Source organism: Alligator mississippiensis, chromosome 12 (assembly GCF_030867095.1).
Source record: "Alligator mississippiensis isolate rAllMis1 chromosome 12, rAllMis1, whole genome shotgun sequence".
Lineage (NCBI taxonomy): Eukaryota > Metazoa > Chordata > Crocodylia > Alligatoridae > Alligator > Alligator mississippiensis.
The window spans coordinates 63,247,530-63,268,164 of NC_081835.1; the positions used below are offsets into that span (position 1 = coordinate 63,247,530).

The window sequence follows — 20,635 nt, forward strand, 5'->3', positions numbered from 1 at the left end:
CTCCCTGCTAAGGGGTGGGAGGAAAGAGCAGTGAGCAACAAGTCCCCTGCCCTAACGTCTCATGCAACACAGTTTATGACTCCTCAATTTACATCTTCACTGACTGCTTGCCTTGCATGCAGATCAGCCCAGCCTCTGGCTTCTTGACTATTCATTCCATCCAACAAGAGCAAACACCAGCTGCAAAGACTTCCTCAGCCTGAAGGGTTTTTAAACCTGAAAACTTGCTAATTTTTTTTTTCCAGCTATCTAAGTTGGCCTAACAAAAGATGTCAGATGCACCCAAAGATCCTTGTCTGCTGATGTCCTTAGGCTAACACGGCTACGGCCTACCGGGGGGGGGGGGGAGCGCAAAATGCAGCCCGCCAGGCCATTGTATCCGGCCCGCGGGGCCACTAAAAACCTTAGAAAATTAATTTTTATCGGCCGCTGACGGCCTGTCCTGCAGCCCTCCATGGCTTGCCAAAACTCAGTAAGTGGCCCTGCCCTACACTCGTGCAGCACAAGGCGTTTCCCTCTTTGCACACCCACCATCACGGACCAAACCCCAGGAGCGCTGCTCCGCCACCCACGTGGGCGCTGCTTCCCACCCATGCGGCTTCCGCTTACCCCGAGGAGCCCCTTTGATTGGCTGTCCCCCTCACATGGCAGGGGGTGTGTGCGTGCGTGCTGCTGCCTCTAGGGCGGGGCGGAGCGCGTCACCCCCCCCCCCATCTCTCCTCACGTGACCCGGGCGGCCGGCGCGGATTGGAGGAGGGTCGGATCGGCGAACTGTGGGCAGCGAGTGCTTCCGGGTCGCGAGCGGCTGCGACTGCTGCCTGGCCGCGGGCGTTATGGCCCAGCGCGCGGGGCTGGAGCCGGGGCCTAGCGGGGCTAGGGCCGGGGGGGACCCGCGTCCCGCTGCCATGTCGCCCGCAGACCTGCAGGCGCAGCGGGAGAAGATCCAGCGGGAGATCGCGGAGCTGGAGGAGCTGGAGCGCAGCCTGGACCCCGGCGCCGCCCTCAGCCTGGCCCTGGCGCAGCCCGGCAGCGGCTCCGACACGGGTGCGCCTCCTCTCCCCCCCCCCGCCCTCTCCCAGGAGCCGACGGGACCCTGGGGCCTGGCTCGGTTGTGAGCCGCGTGGGGTTTCCGGGTGGGCTCCGCTAAATAACCTCCTCCGTGTCCCCCCACAGACGACCTCGACGATGACGATGACGACGACGACTCCGACACGTCGCTTGAGATGGTGCGTGGCCTCGCTTCGCCCGCCGCGTTTCCTCTGGCAAATCTCTGACGGGTGCTGTGGGGGCGCCGAGGGGGGCTGCCGGGGCAAACCAGGCAGCTAGGTGTCTCACAGCACCGTACGTTTTGACCAGCTGCACCCAGTAACGCTACTCGTAACCTCCCCTGAAAACGGGCGTTGTTCCGTCCCTTTCTCCCCATGGAAATGACCGTTTTTTTGCCCAGGAAGTGGGAAACGGAAAGGACAGCAGCGGCGACGATGACGACGACATCGAGAGCTCTCTCCCCAACGACCCCGAGACGTGTTTGGAGATGAACCTGGTGTACCAGAACATCATTCAGGAGAAGATCAACGAAGTCGCCGATCTGATTGCACAAAACAAAGGGCAGCAGGTCGGTGCGGCCGAGTCGAGCCTGCCTCGGCGCCGTTCTCGGGGGGTTGCACGCGGAAGATTTGGCTGGAGCAGGGACCAGGTTTAGGACGGGGACGTAACGAGCCAAGAAGACGTTTCCATGGAGTCCCGGTTGAGGGGTTGTTTCAAGGGGTTATCGTCCTAAAAGCACTGCCCCGATGAGCTGCAGACCTCCAAGCAGCTTCACGGTGGGGTGTGGAAAAGTAAAAATGAGCTGGCGCCGATCAGTTTTACCGAGTTGAACGAGGCGATACCTAATAAAGAGCGTCGTCGCCGTGAGAAATGAGCGGGATTCAGAAAAACGCCGGTGTCGTTATCAGCGAGGAATTTTTTAATACCTTTCTGCCTCGACGGTTTCCCGTTAAAGCAGGGTGCCCTGCCTGTGTCCAGCGCTAGCATCTGGAGCCTTGTGGGAAGGGCTCAAGGAGGGATGTAAAGACCCGTGGGTTTTAGTTGTGTTTTCCTCAGTGAGTGGAGAAGCTTTGCTCTGTGCCGTCGGGGAGTTTGCCACGCGGCGCGTTTCTGCTCAGTCTCTTGTTGCTGGGAGGGGCTGCCCGTTTGGCCAGTTGCTGAAATACCCTCTGAATTTCCAGGTGGTCGGCTAGGATGTGAGACTGGCAAACCGCCCCTTATATAGCCTGATGTTGCACAGTAATTCAGCTCTCTTGGGATGTTGATGACACCTGGGCCACCGGCCGAGGTTGGGGGTCGGATCGTTTCGCCGTGACGCTGATGTGCGTGTCTGAACTATTGTTGCCTTACAGGCGGAAATCATGTTGGAGGTTGGCGTGCAAAAAACCACCAGGGCAGCAGATGGAAGAAGCTTGCCATCAAACCTGTTTCTGGGTCACTTCAGGAAGCCGTACTTTAAAGATAAAGCGTCAGGAATTGTAAGTGTGACTCATTGGGTTCCCAGGCATTATTCCTGTATTATTTAGCCTTAGCTTGTAGTTTTTACACTCTCTCGAAACGGATGTTAGTGAGCAGCAAGGTAATTGCATCCTGGTTTTAATTAGTTCATTTTTTTTTTTTTTGCCTGAGGGGGAGAGTCAGCTCTTTGTTTGTTTGTTTTTTCCCCTGAATTTGAGAGGTGAGAACAGGGCAGCTTTTTGTCATTCTGGCTTGCAAAGGGCACAGGTTGGCACCTTAACGTGTGTCCATAACCGTTCTGCTTTAAAACACCAGCCAGCCGGTAGGCCTGCGGGTGCGGGCACCAAGCGTTCCACGTCTGCTGCAGCTGGATGCTCTGCTTCTCTGGAAATTGTTCATAACTTGCCTGTTGGCTGTCCTGTAAGCCTAGAGTTTTCTGGGGCAAGTTCTTCTATCCCTGGAGGGTGCACAGCACAGTGGGACTTCAACCTGGCTTGGGGTTTATAGAGACAGTTGTTCACGTAATAACTAAACTGTTTTCCACCAGCACAGCATCCAGGTGCCCATCAGAAGTAAGGATTCAGGTGAAGTTAGTCATCTGCATGCCTCTACCCAGAATGCTTTTTGCTGCAATACTCAGCCGTTGCAAGGTGCTCGGGTAGTGGGGTGGGTGCAGGGAATTGTGCATTTCTGTCTTTGCAGAGTCAACCAGTGTCTCAAATAAGATGGGCAAACCACTTATCTACTTGAGAGCCATAGGGAAGTGAAGTCCAGAGGGACCTTCTGTGAAAGCAGTCAGTGCCCTAACATGCTTGGGTGTATAGGTTGCAGGACACAGGCAGACAAGGTTCTTTGGGTAAATCTGATATTTTTTATTAGACCAAAAAAAAACAGTTGGAAAAATTCTTCTTTACAAGCTTTCGGGTACAACCACCCTTCTTCAGGCTGAGGAAGTTTGCAGTTATTCTGTGTTCTTCCTGGATGGGACAGAACGAATAGAAGCGAGAGTGCCAGTCGGTGAAAATGCAAATTGGGGCAGTCAGTGGGTGAGAAACAGGTGTGGGAGGGAAAGGGTATGTAGGCTTGGTGACGAGATATAGCTGGTAAATAGTAGAGAGGTTTCTCATCTGTTGACTGCCTCGATTTGCATTTTCACTGACTGGCACTCTCGCATACCAGCCTCTGGCTTCTGTGTTCTATTCCATCCAGAAAGAGCAACTGCAGACTTCCTCAGCCTCATGAAGGGTGTTTGTATCCGAAAGCTTGCAAGGAAGAATTTCCCAACTGTTTTTAGGTGGTCTAATTAAAGATATTGGATTTACCCAAAGAATCTTGTCCGCCTAACATGCGTAGGGCACTAGGGGAGCAAGGTGCTGCACAGGGGTAAATTATTAGGCTGTTTTTAGAAGCACAGAAATGTTGGTGTCAGTGCTTCAACAGTGGAGTGAATTCTCCACCAGAAGGTCCTGTCTCTCTTGTCTTTAACTCTTCTGGTCTTCACTAGGGTCCGCCTGCCAATGAAGATACCCGGGAAAAGATGGCACAAGGCATTAAGTCCTTTGATGAACTGCAAGTAAAGAAATGTAAGCGGTCTCCCCTTTTGTGTGCTGCTCCACGTCATGTAATCGCAGAGAATGGGGCTGGGGAGAACCTCGAGAGTTTCTCTTGTCCACTCCCATGTTTGTGAGAGGATTAGCTGTACCTAAAGTGTTACTGGCAGATGTTGGAAGCTTTGGAAAGAGTCTAGACAATGTGACCCTGGGGGCTGTGGAATCTATTCAAGTGCTCACAAGTCCTTACTGATAGAGTATCTTCCCTGGTGCCGAACCTAAATCTTTCTTGCTGTAGTTGAAGACTGCTGCACCTTCCCCAGTGGGCTTAGAGAACTGTTAACAGCTTTTTTTTCCTTCGCAGTCACTATTTAAGTATTGGAGGGCTGTTGTCAGAGCTTCCCTCCGTCTTCTCCAGGCAAAACAAACATGGTTTTGCTTTCCTATGCCTCTGCTCATTCTGGTTGCTTTCCTCCAGACTCCCCGCTGTTAGCCCACTTGGTTCTTGACATGCTGTGCCCAAGACTGGACACGCTATTCCAGTAGAAGCCTTGTAAGGGCCTCGCCTTGGTACTCAGATAATTTTGACTAGGTCTTTTCAACTTATTTGCTCCAGTGCTCAGTTGGTCGCACCCTGCACTAGGTCCACAAGAAAATACTGCAAGACTATAACCCCGAGCTCAGGGCTCTCAGCCTTGTAAGCAGCCTTCAGAAAACTGTGTCCAAGGAAGCCAGCCCTTTGTTAGAGCCCTTAGAGTGCTGTCAAGTGGCTTTGGAAAGCAGTGGGTTTGCCACTTGGGGTTATCCTTCTATGCCCATGTGTGTGTCGTCTCCCCAGGGAAGAGCCATGAGAAGGAATTGCTGAGCAGCTCCATCATAAGCGATCGCTTGCAGCGCCTGCTTCAGCCCAAGCTATTGAAGTGAGTAAAACGCAGAAATTTAATCTGTTGATGAGACAAGTGTGTCCCCAGACCCAGGGGCAGTGGGAAAAGAGGGTGTTGGAGCTGATTTTGCTTCTGCGTCACTTGTCAGAAGTTCCCCTGTTGGCCATTGTTTGGCCCTTCCTGAAGGGTCCCAGAGCAGAGCAGGGAGCCAGCGCCTGACACCAGCTTGATAGTGGGACCATCGGCCTATACCTGGGTTGGAATATGGACCACCTGATAATGATGCTGCATGGCACTGCCAGCTGGTGGTCTGTTTTATACCTTGAAAGCCCTGTGACACTGCCTGGTCATCCAGCTGATATGCAGGTTTACAGCAGAACCCTGCCATACCACCCAAAATGCTGCTATGATGTTGCCTCAGAGCCCTGACTGTCTCCATCATGGAGGCAGAGCTGTGTGGGGTGGGAAACAGACGGGCAAAAGATTTCTTGGAGGCTGGAACAAGTGCAGCGTGTAGCTTGGACTTTTGGGATGGAGGGGAAGGGAAAGAGCCCATCTTTGAGGCTGGTCAGCTTCTTGTTCCCACACGGTTATTTGTCATAACCATGGAGCTGTCCTCCCGCAGGCATGAATACTTGAATCAGAAGCTAGAGAAAGCCAAGACTGCCATGGACAGGAAGATTCTGGAGAAGCAGATCAAAGAAGCGGAGCGTGAAATCGATACCACTAAGTGAGGGGAACCACTTGTATTCGAAGTCTGGGGAAGAGGAGGCCCCTCCTAAGTGGGTTTTGCCCAGGGCGTGTGGGCAAAGCTTGCACGCAGCCCTGGAGACCAAAGCTGGGCAAATCTTGCCCTGTCCCAGCTTGCAGAGGATTCGGCCTGGTCAGTCTTTGCAGAGCCCCAGCCACTCGGGCCCTCAGCAGCATGGGAGGGGATTGGGCAGTGCTGTGCTAACTCCTGCAGTGTGTTTTGGTGCAGAAATACTGTACCAGCACAGAACCGAGTTGGGGCGTTGGAACAAGGCATTCCGAGCCACATGGGCTGCTCAGCACCGCTCTCACCTGCCAGGCTCCAGCGGCCCCTTCTCTGAATTCGTTTCTGGAGATGCACAGACAGCATCTCCTGTCTGTGCATGTGAGGGTTTCTGGGACCGGACCATTCAACCTAAGGGCATTTTGTCCCACTTCAAGATAGAAATGGGTCCAGGCGCAGTGCTTGTCTCGGTGCAGGGAGAACAACAGAGGCCAACATGTCCAGGAAGACATTGCCTGATCTGAGAGCTGTGCTGATAATCGTGTTCCATGAGCTGCTGTGTGAGGTGCTTCCCTCTCCTGAGGCTCCAGGTTAACATAGTACTTTTTTTTTCTTCCCCTCTGGCCCTGGCTGCTCCAGCCAAATTCCTCACAGAGAGCTGTTAGGAAACCGACTGGATGAGCACGACTGGGAGAAGATTTCAAAAATCAATGTAAGTGAGCATAGCAGTTTTGCAGAAGTCACAGTCCTGACCCCCTTGCTTTGAGAGCCACCCCGATACACCAGCACTGCCCCAACTGGGACCCTGGTGCTGTGTGTGTGGCATCAGGTGCTACAAACCCACTGTAGCTCTTGAATGGTCCTTGACTATAACCTGTTCTGGGTTCAGTGCAAGTCTATCCATCCAGGGGCCCACCATGGGCCATGACATTGGCCAGATTTGTGCAGTCTCAGCTCAGCAGTCATAGAAGTGGTTCAAGTTTTCTGCTAGTGGAATATCCCCACGTCCTTGCTCAGAAGTGAGCAATGTGAATGTGTTTGGAGAGCTCAGGGAGCATGCTTCGTGCTGCCTTCTCTGTCTGGGGCAATTTCACAGTCCAACTTTGTTGACCTGCAGTTTGATGGCACACGCAACCCAGGAGAGCTGAGGAAATTTTGGCAGAACTGGGAGCATCCAAGCATCAATAAGGAGGAGTGGAGTGAGGAGGAGATAGAGAAGTTGAAGAAAATAACTGCTAAACATGATAGTCAGGACTGGCAAACCATCGCCCAGGAGCTGGGGGTAAGTGATTTGGCCCCCAGAAACCAGTACTGAGGTGCAGCCTTGGGTTAATTGTCACACTGGGCAGCCCAGTGCTAACACATGATCACATGCAAGGAGGGAGGGCATTGCTGCTTTTGTGGGGTTTTATCATTAAATGTCATGCATAAAAAGCAGATTGAGCAAGCCCTAAAGAAACATTGCATTTGCAGGGCTGTGTGCAAACCTTACTATTCTAGTCCTCTGCCTTTCTCCAGCAAATAAGGCACTGGTTTGCTGATGACTTTACATGAAAAAATATTGCTGCTACACCATCCAGCATTGCTGAGGCCAGGATCCTCCAGCTTCCCCTATTGCATGTAATGCTGGAGGTGTTAGGCCTGTTGCTGTTTGCCTTTAGCTGAAACAGCAATCATTTCTCTGCTATTACCATCCATTTGCTGTGGCTACCCCTCCTCCTAGACATCGGCTGTAAGTTCCTAGGTACAGATTTAGATGTGCTCAGCATGGAGCGCAGCAGTGCCCAGATACCTTTCTGGGAGCCTTTTGGCAGACATAATAAAAATAATGCTAGGAGCTGAATTCAGACCCCTGTAGTTTTGCACCAGAGCTGTGGCGCTGCAGCCCTCTGTGGAAATGCCCGTACCGATCTGAGTCAATGTTCTTTCATTAAGACCAACCGAAGTGCATTCCAGTGCCTGCAGAAGTACCAGGCCTACAACAAAGACTTCAAGAGGAATGAGTGGACCAAGGAAGAGGACCAGATGCTCAAGCAACTTGTCCAAGAAATGAGGGTTGGAAGGCACATCCCTTACAGGAGAAGTAAGTGACCTCCATGGGAGCCCTGCTCTCCAGGCTAGTACTGCCCCCCTCCTCCCGCTTTGATGGTAAAGTTCCTGAAGTGCTGGGGGCTCTTGAGATGGAAAAAGGGTCCTGGTCCCTGCCCAGGGGAGTTAGGAATGTATTTACTCTTGTATTGTGATTCTGTTTTCTCCTTTACATTGCAAACTGCTCTATAGTGGAGGGCAGTAGCTTTACTCCCGTTGACAGATGCGGAAAGTGACTTGCACGGATGGAAGCGGTTTGCCCAAAGCCACCTACCAGGTTATGGGCAGAGGCAGGAATTAAACCCTGTTCCTCTGGGCTGTACTGGCTGTCTGAAAGGCTTGTCCACAGCCAGAACACCCGGTGCCATAAACCCATCAGTCCTTCCCAGGTTAGATGTGGCATTTGGGCAGTAAACCTCCAGCAGTGCCCAGGTCCTGTTCCCTGGTCTGGGGCAGGAGGAGAAGGCAGCATGCCTTCTGGTTCTTGCCATGTACCTGGGCATGTGGAGAAGCCACGTGTTCCCATCCTAACTAGAGCGTGTTTCAAGGAGGCTGCTGGAACCACTTCACGTGTGAAATGTCACTTCTGTTTCCAGTTGCTTATTACATGGAAGGGAGAGACTCTGCACAACTGATTTACCGCTGGACCAAGTGTGTGGACCCGAGCCTGAGAAGAGGAACATGGACGCCGGAGGAGGATGCTGTAAGTGATTCTTTTTTCCCTCGTAGTTCTAGAGGAACTTCATGGTGTGGAAGTGGGTAGGTTTAACTTGCTCTGTGGTCATACCACTGAATGACATATGCATAAAGGCTGGAACTGCGGCATCAGAATGGGAAGCAAGGATGGGAAGTGGCTGGCCAGAAGAGTCTGGGGGGGGGTGGGGGGTGCTGCCTATACTGAAGGGCACGTATTTTCATTTACAAATGTAACTGCAAGCCCATCTGAGCTGAACCAGGTCATCGAGCTATTTCTGCTGCACTGGGTCCTGAAGCCTGGCCAGGACAAAGCTGGCACACATTCTGCCCAGTCAGGGAGAGATGTGGCCTGCAGACCTGCTGTTCTGCTTTGGATGCTTCAGTTTGTTGTGGCACCCTGTTCCCTGGGCCTGAGAGCAGTGTGCTCGTTTGGAGACAGATTGTTAGTTGGCATCTTTGGTATTCAGAGAGCTGCTTTAGGGGCATAAGTCGCCTGTCTAGGTTCTTGTGAGCAACTCCTAAGCCCCTGAATTGATGGGATTTGGTGAACTAGAATGGATCTTTATTCAACTAATGGGCTGTTTCATGATGGTGTGTCTAGGGGAGGGGAAGGGTTTCTTTGCCCTCTCAAAGACCCAAAGGAGACCGAATGAAAATGAATTAGCCAGGTCATTCTCAAAAGGGTCCAGGCATTGAAGACCTGTTACCTAGGGTCAGTGAAGCTAGTAACACTCAAACCTGCTACTAATGCACCCAAACCTGTGACTTGTACAGCTGTTGCTGGCAGCAGTCAAGAAGTATGGAGAGCGCGACTGGTATAAAATTCGGGAGCTGGTGCCTGGAAGGAACGATGCCCAGTGCAGAGACAGGTCAGTGTGGAACGGGAACAGCTTTGCCATCGAGTTCACTTTCATAATCAAATGCTCCTGTCCTTTCTAGTGTACAGGCGCCCGGGTTGCCATAAATTGTGATATTCTAAACTAATCCAAAGGGTTGCCATGGACTTTACTACGTGACCTCCTAAATGTTTTCACTTGTGTTGTTTAAATGCTGTATTTTTTTGCATGCAGCATGCCTTGGAATAAGATACATACCTTGTTTTTGAAAGACAGCCTAAAGAGAAAAAGATTTTTCCTTGTAGTAAGCAACTGAGTAACAGCTGCCAGGGGGCCCAGCCTGCTCCCTATTCTGCTCCCTCTGGATCACATAGTCTTACTGTTGCTTTTGCCTTGTAAGCAGCAGAAACTGCTCTTACTGTATTTTTTGCATATAATGCACACTCCAATTTCCAACAGCTGGCTTTTAGACAAAAAGGTGCATCTTGTACGTGAGAAAATTACAGTAATATCTGTATACCTCTGAAAAAGGTCATCCAAATCAGTAACAATATGGGGGGCGGAGAGGGTGTCAGTTTTTGAGCTGTCCCGCTCAGTTGTGCCTTCTGGGATGTTGACTGAGAGAGGAGCAGCAGAGCTGCAGTGCTCTGCATGTTGGTATGGGACTTGGTGGGGAAAGGGGCTGTCCACTGAGGACGTTCTTCTTGTTTCACTGTAGATGCACATTATGTGCTAATGATGAACAGAACAGTACAGTGAGGATTACACATTTTTTGTACTGAATTTTTTTACTTTGTAGGTATTTATATGCACTGCACGCTGACTTAAAGAAAGGCAGGTGGAGTTGCCAGGAAGAAGAGAAGCTAATTGAACTAATACAGAAGTATGGCGTGGGTAAGTTTGGTTTGTTTTATTTTCTGCTTTCCTCTTGCAGATTAATCTATAAAGGCTTTCAGTGACTGAGCAGCTTTTGCTTCTAGTTCTGTATCTGGTCATGGAGAGCTTGGATGCACGCTAAGAAATGTGAATTAAATTTTTCCGTGTTTGATATGGCCCGTGTGAAATGCATTCTGCTCTAGGGAAACTATAGGAATATATAGACAGCACAACTGGTAGTCCTGGTTAAAGGGACTCTTGTCTAAGATTGAATTTGATTAGGGTGGAGAAAAAAAAGACCATAAAAGTGGTTGTACTGCATGGTACTTTGTTTAATGGTAAATTGTTTCAGCAGAACAGTAGCCTGAGGCATCCAGCTATAGACTTTTATCTTCTATTAATCATCTTCTTGCCTGAGGGGAGCCTGTACTACTGGGGGCGGGGGGGTTGTCACTGGGTCATTACCCCCCCAGTTCTAGACCCCAGTTGTGAACATATGGCAAGCAAAAGCTCCATTCTCCGGACTAATCAGCTCAGGGAGTGACGCTTTGTTTTTACACAAGGTATTTAACGTGTGCATAGCACTCCTTTTTGACAAAGCCTGCTCACGTTGGAGACGAGATGGCTTCTGAACGCTGCCACATGGTTCTAAGCAATGGCTCCTACAACTTCAGCTGTGTCGTGGTTCTCCTTGCGTGTCGCTTTGTCCCTGCATTTGGCATATTTGGCCACTTTGCAACTATCTGTGTGGTCCCTTTCAGATTCCCCATGCAGATGGACCATTTCCTCTGCCCAGCCCTTTGCCAAAAGGCCTTTTTTCCCCAAAAGTGAGGTCATGACATGGGGTGGTGTCCAGTCATGTTCCTTGTGTGAGCCTTGCTTGCAGGTGACTGGAGCGGAGCAAGGAGCAAAGGTCCTGCTTCTGACAGAGGACAGGAGTATGTGTTTAAATCCTCGTGGCTTCCCAGCTTAAAGTTCATCCCTTTCTTGACCTGAGGGCAGAGGTTGCACTGACCTGAGGTGCCACAGCCTGGCAGTGGCAGCAGCAGGCCTTGGTGGCAGATTCCCTATTCTGAAGGGATGCTCCTACCACAGGTTCCTGACTTCTGGGCATTCCCAGCAGTTAAAGCCACTTTGGCTAAGCCTTTCTGTACCAGACGGGTCTCTTTGTCAGGCATTTGGTATGTGGTGCATCAATAGGGCCTCCCTGTTTATGTCCTCAGGATGCTGGAGTAAAATTGCATCGGAATTGCCACACAGGACACCCACCCAGTGCCTGAGCAAGTGGAAGATCATGATTGGGACGCAGGTATTGTAACCCTTTGTGTTCCAGGGCATGGTCCCGCTTTTCTGGTACAAGCCCAGCCCCATGCTCATCCTGGGCAGAGGTAAAGCTCCACTGAAGGTGAAAGCCTAACTCCATTGTCACACGTGGCAAAGTTCCCTTTGACTTCAGTGAGGCCAGGATTTCATCTGGGACATTTCAGGGCCTAGGTGTGCACAGTTGCGCACACTATCTTGTGGCTCCATTCACCTATTGCCCTCAGTGATCAACTACCCATGAATAAGGAAATCGGGAGTGACGAGGGACTTGGACCCCAGGAGTAGCCCAGGAACGGGTGGGCTTCTGTAAGCACTAGCAGATGGGGAATGGGCCCATCTTGTTACAAGTCGTTTTCCTGGAGGCTTTTAACATCTGTATCCTGCTAGCAGGGGTGGGGAGTGGCAAGACTACTTGAGGGCTCACTTGCTTTTTCTGAATCCAAAGCCCAGGGGGCAGTGCAAGAAGAAAAGCCGCCTGAAGCATGGGTACACGCGGAGGCAGAGCTCCAGCTCGTCCGAGAGCGAGAGCAGCAGCAGCAGCGACTCGGAGCTGGAGCTGATGGACAGCTCAGACGGAGACGCAGAGAAGCCACAGTTCACGGTGCCCGCTCTCGACTTGTGGGTGCCAGTGAGGACCAATGCAGCAAAGCGTCCGGCTGCATCTGCTGGCTCTTCCAAGACTAATGACGGAAAGGGGTCTTCCAAGCAAGCTCCAAAGGCATCCCGTGGCAAGGAGCAAGCAGAGGCTTCTGATGGCCAAGGTGAAGAGCAAGCCTCAGGGAGTTCGGCAGAGTTCAGTACCATTCTGAAGGGCATGGCATACCCATATTCTACAGACATCAGTGTCAAGGACCCAACAGAGGTGGTGAACAAGGTAATTGTACTAGCGAGGACGAGACTAAGGTCCTTTCAACTAGACTGAGCGGTTCAGGGTCCGTCAGACCAGTGCCTGGGTGACATCCCCTCAGGGAGATGGCCTGTAGCGAGCAGCTGGTAGGTGCCTTCCTTCTCTTGAAGTGGTTATTGGCACATTGCACCACTGGGAGGCACTGGTCTCCCAGGGACCTTGCAGAGGAGATCCAGATATTGATTTCATGCCTCCCAAAGCACCTCTTCCTCAGACTACATGGGTTCACAAGGGTGCCCTGGAGAACAGCAGTTTTTTGTGCCTCTGAAACTTATATCTATTCTACCCCGGGAGGAAAGCAGAACCTTTCAGGCATTTTCTTAGGAGCAGAGATGTCTGGAGATTCATGCTGAGAGCTGTTTGGTGATTATGGCACTAGCCTGGGGCGTAGGAATCCCTTGTGTGCCTCACTTTGTGGTAGAAAGCTCCATTATCCGACTTCTTCATCACAAACCCAGATGCCCTCTTGGTACTTGGGAGTCTAAGTCACTTGGGTGCTTTTGAAAATGTTTCCCATTACAGATGGGGAAACTGCTTGCTGGGATTTGGGAGTGCTATATATTATTAGCACTTCATCTGGCATAATTACATTCTCCTCATCACTCCAGGTGCTATTTGAACAGTGATTCTCAAGCTTTTTTAGATTCCAGACAACCCTCAGAAAATGCCAGCTCTTAGTTTTTCCCTTGTTTTCTTTGGCTGTGGAAAAATAACAGAAAAATGTCTTCTGTTGTGAAAAAAAGAGACCCCAACAGTTCGGAAGGTTTTTAATACAATGGATTCCTGTTTGACAGTGCTGAGTTTATATTTTGAATCATACTTGTGCACCTAACAGGGCTAACACTGCGTGGCACCCTACAGCACTCTTGAAAGGAGGTAAGCTGGAAACCTAGCTGGCAATAAGGGAAAGTTGAGCTGGCTACTCAAATTCATTGGGTAAATTAGAAACACTGAAAGGCCCTGCCTCTGCCACGGGGTATCTAGCTGCCAGGGCGGCATGGTTCATCACAAGGTTCTTAGATTGGAACTTGTCTCTGTTTGGCTAATGGCTTTTACCCATCTTCTCCTTCAGGCTTCTGAAAGCGGGAGGAAAGTGATAATGCTTTCCCTGGAAGATGTGAGGAGGGTGATACGAAACAATACTTATCTTTTGAGACAGCGGGTAAGTGTCTTTTGGTGCACGTGTTCCAGGCTCCTCTTCAGAAACTTCTTTGCGGTTGACTGATGTGCCCTTAGGTGGTTGAGCATTCTGCAGCTAGCTTGGCGGGAGCCCATGGCAGCGTGGTTCTAACCAGTCTTGAGGCTACCTGGAAAGATTAAATGGAAGGATAGAAACTTATGTCGGCATCCCTCTGCCTCTACAATCGTGTTGGTATGGATGGCCTCACATTATAAATGCCTGTGTAAGACAACCAAACAAACAGAAAGAAAGGGTGCCTGTAGTCTGACTGCCATCTGGAAATGGGTGTCCTCTTCATTTAGCGTGTGGTATGGGTTTAGCCCCTGTGTGCAGGTGAAATAACTAAAAGCCTGAAACGGACACTTGGCTGACTGAAATATGTGCTGTTCCATTGAGTGCTGACCCTGGAGCAGCTGGTGACCTGGCTTGCCCTGGGGCATGCGTGTCTCTAACCCTAGCTCCTTTTGTGTTGTGCAGAGCCAACTGCCAAAGAAACGCCCCGGCGGCATTCCAAGTATGGAGTCTGGCACCTGGAGCCTGGACCTGCCTGTCAATGAAATGCTGGAGGCATTGAAGGACAACTCGCAGAAGAACCGACGCCGGCAGAAAGAGCTGATGCAAAGGCAGGTCTACGACCGGAGGCTGCTGATGGCGGTAACTCCATGGGTGGGCAACGTCATCCTGCCATATGACTTTGGTGTTGAGAAGCAGCCGTCTGTTCAGACCAAAGGTACAGGTGACCCATTGGGTATTTGTTCCTCCCTGGGGTGAGCTTGGGGCCAGGCTTCTCGGCCAGGCCTCTGGGTTCTTCCCTCCAAACCTGGTTCTAGGGCCTTTTCACCTCACAATGCCAAAGCAACTTCAGAATACAAAAGTGTTGTATCGATTGCTTGTGAAGCGTAAATGGAGGCCCAGGCAGGTATGGTGAGTTGCCTCATCCTGTCTGCAAAGAAAGATAAGAACTGGCAATAGAAGCCAGGCATATCCTGACTGACATCCCGCCACGAACACATCGGGACCACACTTGTCCCAATCAGACCGTACTGTGGTGTTACAGTGGCTTGGGGTAGGGAGAGGTTTGTACAAAAGGCAGGAAGAACGTGCATCCTTATTTAATCTATGTTAATCATTCTTGGCCATACATCCACCTTAGGTGGGGTTTTACTTTGTTCAGTAAGAGCAGAGTGGGTTTCAGATGATACTGTTCAGCTCCTCTCCAGGCTAACACTTGATGGAGGCTGCTAAGGACTCTCGGCAGACAGTGTGTGACCGTCCAGTTAATTCGTACTTTTACGCTGTGCTCTCTTCCAGCTGACGTCATTCAAAAGCGGCTGCAGTCAGTCACTCTCTCCAGCACCCCTCTTTTCACACTGTTCATTCAGGTAGGCCTCATACCATGCAGTGGATCTGCAGAGACCTCGACCGAGTGGATGCAGGTTCTCGGCCGGCTGCGGGTGGAGGGGTGGTGTAGGAGATGCCTACAAGCATCCCAGCGGAGCTCTAATGCGAGCCTTCCCTGCCTTGCAGTTCTTCCAGGTTAACACTAACGGCTGCATGAAGGTGATACGTGAGAGGAGGCTGAAGCAGACAGAGCTTTTCCGGGCAGTGATGACCAATGCACAGAAACCACCGCAGGTACTGGGTCCTGCAGCAGCAGGGGGTGGAACTCAGTGGCTGTCTGAGATAAGGGAAGTAATTTGTCTGGCTCCGTCAGATCCTGATTGATGCAGGAAAGGATAAGAGCAGTGACTGTGGCCCAGTACCTCAAACCTCTTAGCTCTGTCCAAAACCCTTTGGGCTATAGCTCAGCCCCTTCCTCTCTGATTTCCCCATCTGGAAGATGAGGCTGGGGGGCATTATTCACTTCTAAATCTCAAGGGAACTTCCTTTGTAGCAGTAATGAGGATCATGAGTTGTTCCCTGTGCCTGACCCAATCCCCCTTTCACCTCCACCAGAATGGCTAGAACATGAATCAAAAAGCTGCCTTTGACTTGGCTGCAATCTCCTGGTGCTCTTCTATAGGTCGCTCAGTGCCTCCCAGGTCAGGAAGTGCCGAATAAACCTCCCAGGAAGCCAGTAGCTGCAGAGGCCACACCTGACACAGGGGCTGTGCCCAAAAAGAAGTCTGCTCCTCCAGCGGTGGCAAGCACAGCTCCTGTCCCTGCCGTTCTGGAAGGTCCTGTCCAGAAGCAGAACCTGAGGCCACAGAGGCAGCTCCCACTACTGAAGCCAAAGCCTAAATCGGTCTCTGAGCTGCTGCAGGACAAGCGTCTGCGGGAGTCTCGGGCCAAGAAGGCTGTGCAGAGAACTATGATCCTCGCACCTCAGGTGTTGGTCCCATCTTCTGCCATCCTTCAGCCAGTCATTCCTCAGGCGCCAGGAGGGAGCAAGCCTGCCACGGCCATGCCCCTCGGGGATGTGAGCACCCCACCACAGCCGGCACCAACTCTGGGTCCAACGTTTCTGTCCCTTCTGGTTTCTGCACCACCTGTCCCACAGTCGGCCCCGAGCTCCAGTTCCTCCCAGAAGGTGAAAAAACGGTCGAAGAGGAAGCGGAACGAGGACAACCCAGGAGGCGCTTCTGAGGAGGAGGCCTCCCAGGACAAAGCTGCAAAGGCAGAGGGGCCCAGCCTGCCCCAGGGCTGTAAGAAGGCTCAGGTGTTGGGGGGCAGCTCCATGCCATTGGTGCTGCAAAGCCAGGCCTTCATGCCCCACCAGATTGCGGTGCTGCAGTCCCCTCCTGTCACACTGAGCCCTGCAGGGGTGGCAGCAGGTGTGCAAAACGTCCCTCACTCGGTGCTTGCCACTAGTGCCCCGGCACCTGGAAGTGTCCAGCAGAGTCCAGTCAGCTTGGTGCCTGCTGTTGTGACTCCCCAAAGCAGCACCCACCTGGTCCCCAGCAACCTGGTGCCCATCACCTGGGTGATGACACCCCAGGGCTTGATTCCCGCAAGAGTGCAGACACTCGTGGGCTTGCAGAACCAGAAGATGCTGTCTGTTGCTCTTGAAAGCCAGGCCTCCTCAGCAGAGCGCACCAAAGTAGCCCCCTTGGACTTGACAGTGTCCCAAGCATCCTCCAGGCCTAGCAGCACACCTCCTGCTGGCAGCGCAGCCACGGAAGTGCCAAGCCTGCCAGTTGCAGAAGGGGCATCCCCGGTCATTGCCACGGGTTCGAGCCCCTCTGCTCACTCTGCCTCAGAGCCACAGCAAAGCTTGCTGCTTCCAGCCCCTGTCCCCGATCTTGTGAGGTCTGCAGACTCCTCCACAAAGCAGGGTGCGGTGCTGGCTGCCCTCCCGGCTGACTCCTCTGCTCTGCGTGCTGCCCCCACGCCAGTGCCTCTCCGTGACCCCCCAGCAGGCACCCAGCATGCCCATTCACTCTGCCCTTCGAGCCCTGCCGGCCAGGCTGAGAGCAGTAGCTGCATTGTAATCAACACCTTGGAGAATGGGTCAAACGTGCCAGTGCTGCAGACAGATCAGCTTCCCTCCAGCAACGTCCCCACAGGGAGCGCCAGTGGCATCGCTGCCCTGGCCACAAAGGACGTGCCCGTGGCCTTGGAGCCTAGTGATACTCTCCCCCAGCTTTCTCCCCCCAGGGGTGAAAAGAGCCCCTTAGACTACAGCCTCATCACTCTTGAGGGTGAGGCCTCGGTGAAGGAGTGGCTGAAGGAGACCCCGAGTGTCCCGGTGTCCAATGGGAGCAATAAGCTGCCTTATTTGCCACCTTTCATTTGCAACCTCAAAACCCTCTCCCGGCTGCTGCTGCAGAAGAAGACACTGGAGCAGAATGCCTTGGCCTTGGTGTCAGCTGGGAAGAGCCAGGGTGGGGACACCAAAGCTGACCTGCGCCCCATCCAGGAGCTGGTAAGGCAAAAGCTCGGTGGAAACCCGGCTTATCTGATGCTGAAAGCCAGGTTCCTGGCAGCCTTCACCCTTCCTGCTGTCCTGGCTACCCTCCCCCCGCCAAAGGTGACCACAACCCTGTCCAAGAGAAGGCCGAGCCGGGAGGGTGATGGGGAGTTGTCGCTGACTGAGGAGGAGCTGGCGGAGGAGGAGATCTGCCAGGAGCCGGCCACAGAGGAGAGCTGCCAGGAGCCGACTGAGGGGCCATCCAATGGCACCGAGGGCCCAGCACTCGGGGGCGAGGATGCCAACCTGCCTACTCAGGTAAAGCGGGGGGAAGCTGCAAACCCAGTAGAGACAGTGTTGCACCAACCACAATGCTGCTCCCAGGGGAGCCCATAGCAAAGCACCCATTGGCAACGGGACAGGATTTGGCCCTTTGGGGTCAGCGTGGTGAGCAGTGGGGAGGGAAAAGCTCACAGTACCTAGTGCAGCCAGGCAGCTTCCCCTCACATTGCTCCACTCCCTGTGCTGGGTGCAGAAGGTAGCACCTGAATTGCACCCTGGGGGGGACCCCTCTGATGAAGCATCACTGCTTTCCACCCCGAGAGCCCCTTCCCCAGCAGCACCTGGAGCCCAGTCACTGCAGCTTGCCCTTGAGCTTGGTATTGAGCTCAGTGTAGCATACGAGACTTTTGCTTGATCATGGTGGTGTCTGGGTTGGAGACCCAGAGCTGTTCTGTTTTGAAGGGGTCGGGGAAAGCTGGAATTCAGGGTCCAGGGACCTAAGAGATTGGTTTCAGCCACAGGAGACAACTGATGCTCTTGAGAGTGGCTGATTCCTGGTGATCTCTAGGTACCCTCCACCCTCTGTTCCAGCTGGACTGAATTTGCCCCAGACCAAAGCAGTGGGGGCTTTGGCTATCAGCTGGGACTCCCAACCTCTGGCTTCTGTGGCCCAAACTGCCTGGTCCTGCACCAAACTCCTGAATTTCATGTCAGCTGCAGCCTTGAAAGTGGACATGAAGGCAGGGGCGTACTCCTTTTCCTCATTTTTTTTGCCTTCAAGAAAGCTGCCTTGCATAATCTGGTTTCCCCCCACAAAGGGATGTTGCAATCGTGTGTTTCTTGGTTACAGTCTTCAGGGGGTTTCAGTCCCTTTGTGAGAACTCCAGTAGGATGCAAGTCACCCTCTTCTGACTGCGCCCTCCCACTGGGCCTGCTCTGTGTACAGAGTTCGCAGCATCCTCCTCAGGGGGGTCTTCTCTTGGGCTGGTTCTGGGGACGAGTTGCTATGGCAGGTCTGAGTGGAAAGGTCACCTGGTGAGGGCATGTGGCTATTCCTTCCCTGGGAAAGCACAAGTTACCAGGGTCGGCATGCATGAGCATCCTGTGCCTTGCAGAGAATATGGTGCACGTCCCCAAGGCCAGAGCGTGGTTCTAACTGCCTCGTTCTGACGCATAGCAAGCACCTTGAGTTGCTTCCTGCAGGCCCACATGCCGGCTGCAGGAAATAACACATGGTCTCTGGTTGCACTGCAGGACAACGGAGCCGGAGAGACGGCCGCAGTGTCGGTGCCAGAGCCTGAGACCGACGTGAAGGATGGCCTTCGGCGAACCAGAAGGACCACTCGTCTCAGGAAAAGGAGGATGTGAGAGGAGTGGGTGACGGAAACGTGTTAGTAACCTAACCCTACCAATGCAGGGGGAATTTTTTTGCCTAAAAAAGGAGAACTGGAAAGAAACTCCTTTGTGGTACAACGTCACGACACTGGGTCCAGGGCAAGGGTTTGCAGATGGCCTTGGGTTCCAGTCCCGTTGGGCCTGCGTGCTCAACCCCTGGGCTTGCCTGGTGCAGCCGGGCGGTTCTTTGCTGCTCCAGCCTACCTCACGCAGGCTCTTACCGAAGGCATGTTTGCTGTTTTCAGGCAGCAGCCGGCAGCGGGAGCAACTGGTAGTTCTGCTCTGTGACGAGGAGCGCTGTGCAAAATTGGCAAGCGAAAAAAATAAAATAGGGGGTCGTGGTTTGGGTGAAGGGAAGATGTGGGGAGCTATTGCAGAGAGGAAGGAGCAAGAGGTATTTTGGGAACTGTGGGTTCCTTCTGCAGAGCTGAAGCAAAGCTGTGGTATTGCCCTGCTTTCTGGCATAGCTGTCCTTGCCAGACTGCAAGCCTCGCTGAGGCTCTTAGCAGGGTTTTGTGTGCACTGCTTTGGAGATCCAGCTGAGCAGCAACAGGGCAAAAGAGTGCTATGGGAGATGCTCCCTGCTTTGGAATTGTTGGTGGCCAGGGCAGGGGCAATTTTCAAGCTCAACTCATGCAGGATGGAAAGTTTCCCACACTAGGTTGGTAAAAGAACGGTGCTAGAGGGGCCAGGAATGATGAGTACTAATCTGTTAAAAGCTGTCTGCCCTGGAGCCAGCCCCATCCTGTCTCCTGGCTGGTACTCTAATACTCTGTGGCATGAGTATACGCTATGTCTCAACTAGCAAGCGTGCTGTGACCTCAGGCTAAAAGGTACCAGCGAGGGCAAACTTCTAGGCTTGTGAAGTTGTTCATGCTGGTTCTGCTTTTTAACATCTTTTGGATGCTCTCGAGCATGTGCTGCTGAAAACCCTTTGGCTAACAGGTATCCCATGTGCCCTTGTTATAGGAGCCCTGAACAAAGTCTGCTTTCCTGCGTGGCAGTAGCAGCTGTTTCTTGCACTACCAACAGACACAAACTGACCACTCGCACCTGGGGAAGACAGGCAAGTGGCTACGCCGGTTCCTGTCCCCTCGTGGAGCCTCCCTTTTACTGCAGCTCTCATCGGGAACCGCAGATCAGAGCCTGGGAAAAGGGAGATGCTTCCTCGACAGCCTGATTTGGTTCCAACCTTCTCCTAACCCAGCCGTGGCACAGAGCAAGATGGGAGCCAGCAGGCTGTTGGAGAAGTCTGGAGGAAATGTTGAATGCTGCTTTGTTTGATTTGGGTTTGTTTATGCGTGAGTTGACCCTGTTTACATAAAGGTCTATCGCGGCTTGGAGCTCGTGGCTCCCTTGGTGGCTTTAAACACAGTTTGTGTGTTAGGCGGTTCCCCGGCTCTGGATCAAGGCTGCCGAACAAGCCGGGAGTTTGTTTTGTACTTGAAAGACTCTGAATATTTGTTCAAATATAGTTCTATTTTTCTCATGTGAAGCTGTCCGAGTCTC

The 20,635-nt window shown here is 52.4% G+C and overlaps 1 protein-coding gene across 2 annotated transcripts; it reads left to right on the forward strand.

Annotated features, from left to right (window-relative positions):
- The first annotated feature begins 759 nt into the window (after nucleotides 1–759).
- SNAPC4 (small nuclear RNA activating complex polypeptide 4) lies at nucleotides 760–20,615 on the forward strand. 2 transcript variants are annotated; one of them, XM_006278555.4, is made up of 22 exons: nucleotides 760–1,044; nucleotides 1,174–1,226; nucleotides 1,448–1,615; nucleotides 2,400–2,525; nucleotides 4,010–4,088; nucleotides 4,894–4,975; nucleotides 5,565–5,669; nucleotides 6,333–6,405; nucleotides 6,811–6,975; nucleotides 7,629–7,776; nucleotides 8,378–8,484; nucleotides 9,252–9,346; nucleotides 10,113–10,207; nucleotides 11,413–11,498; nucleotides 11,958–12,386; nucleotides 13,492–13,581; nucleotides 14,077–14,329; nucleotides 14,911–14,981; nucleotides 15,127–15,234; nucleotides 15,623–17,767; nucleotides 18,986–19,121; nucleotides 20,096–20,187. In XM_006278555.4, exons 1-21 carry the CDS (start codon nucleotides 834–836, stop codon nucleotides 19,097–19,099), a joined length of 4,803 nt encoding a protein of 1,600 aa, XP_006278617.4. In that variant the 5' UTR covers nucleotides 760–833; the 3' UTR covers nucleotides 19,100–19,121; nucleotides 20,096–20,187. The 2 variants fall into 2 exon arrangements, with proteins under 2 accessions (XP_006278617.4, XP_019331412.2); XM_019475867.2 differs by having other exon boundaries at nucleotides 761–1,044; nucleotides 18,986–19,095; nucleotides 20,096–20,615.
- The last annotated feature ends 20 nt before the right edge of the window (nucleotides 20,616–20,635 follow it).

Excerpts from the sequence above, each read along its gene's own strand:
- SNAPC4 (XM_019475867.2), top strand. The coding sequence starts at position 834 with ATGGCCCAGCGCGCGGGGCTGGAGCCGGGGCCTAGCGGGGCTAGGGCC. Across the intron at positions 6,976-7,628 it reads CCATCGCCCAGGAGCTGGGG|ACCAACCGAAGTGCATTCCA; the intron begins GTAAGTGATTTG and ends TCTTTCATTAAG. Across the intron at positions 13,582-14,076 it reads CTTATCTTTTGAGACAGCGG|AGCCAACTGCCAAAGAAACG; the intron begins GTAAGTGTCTTT and ends TGTGTTGTGCAG.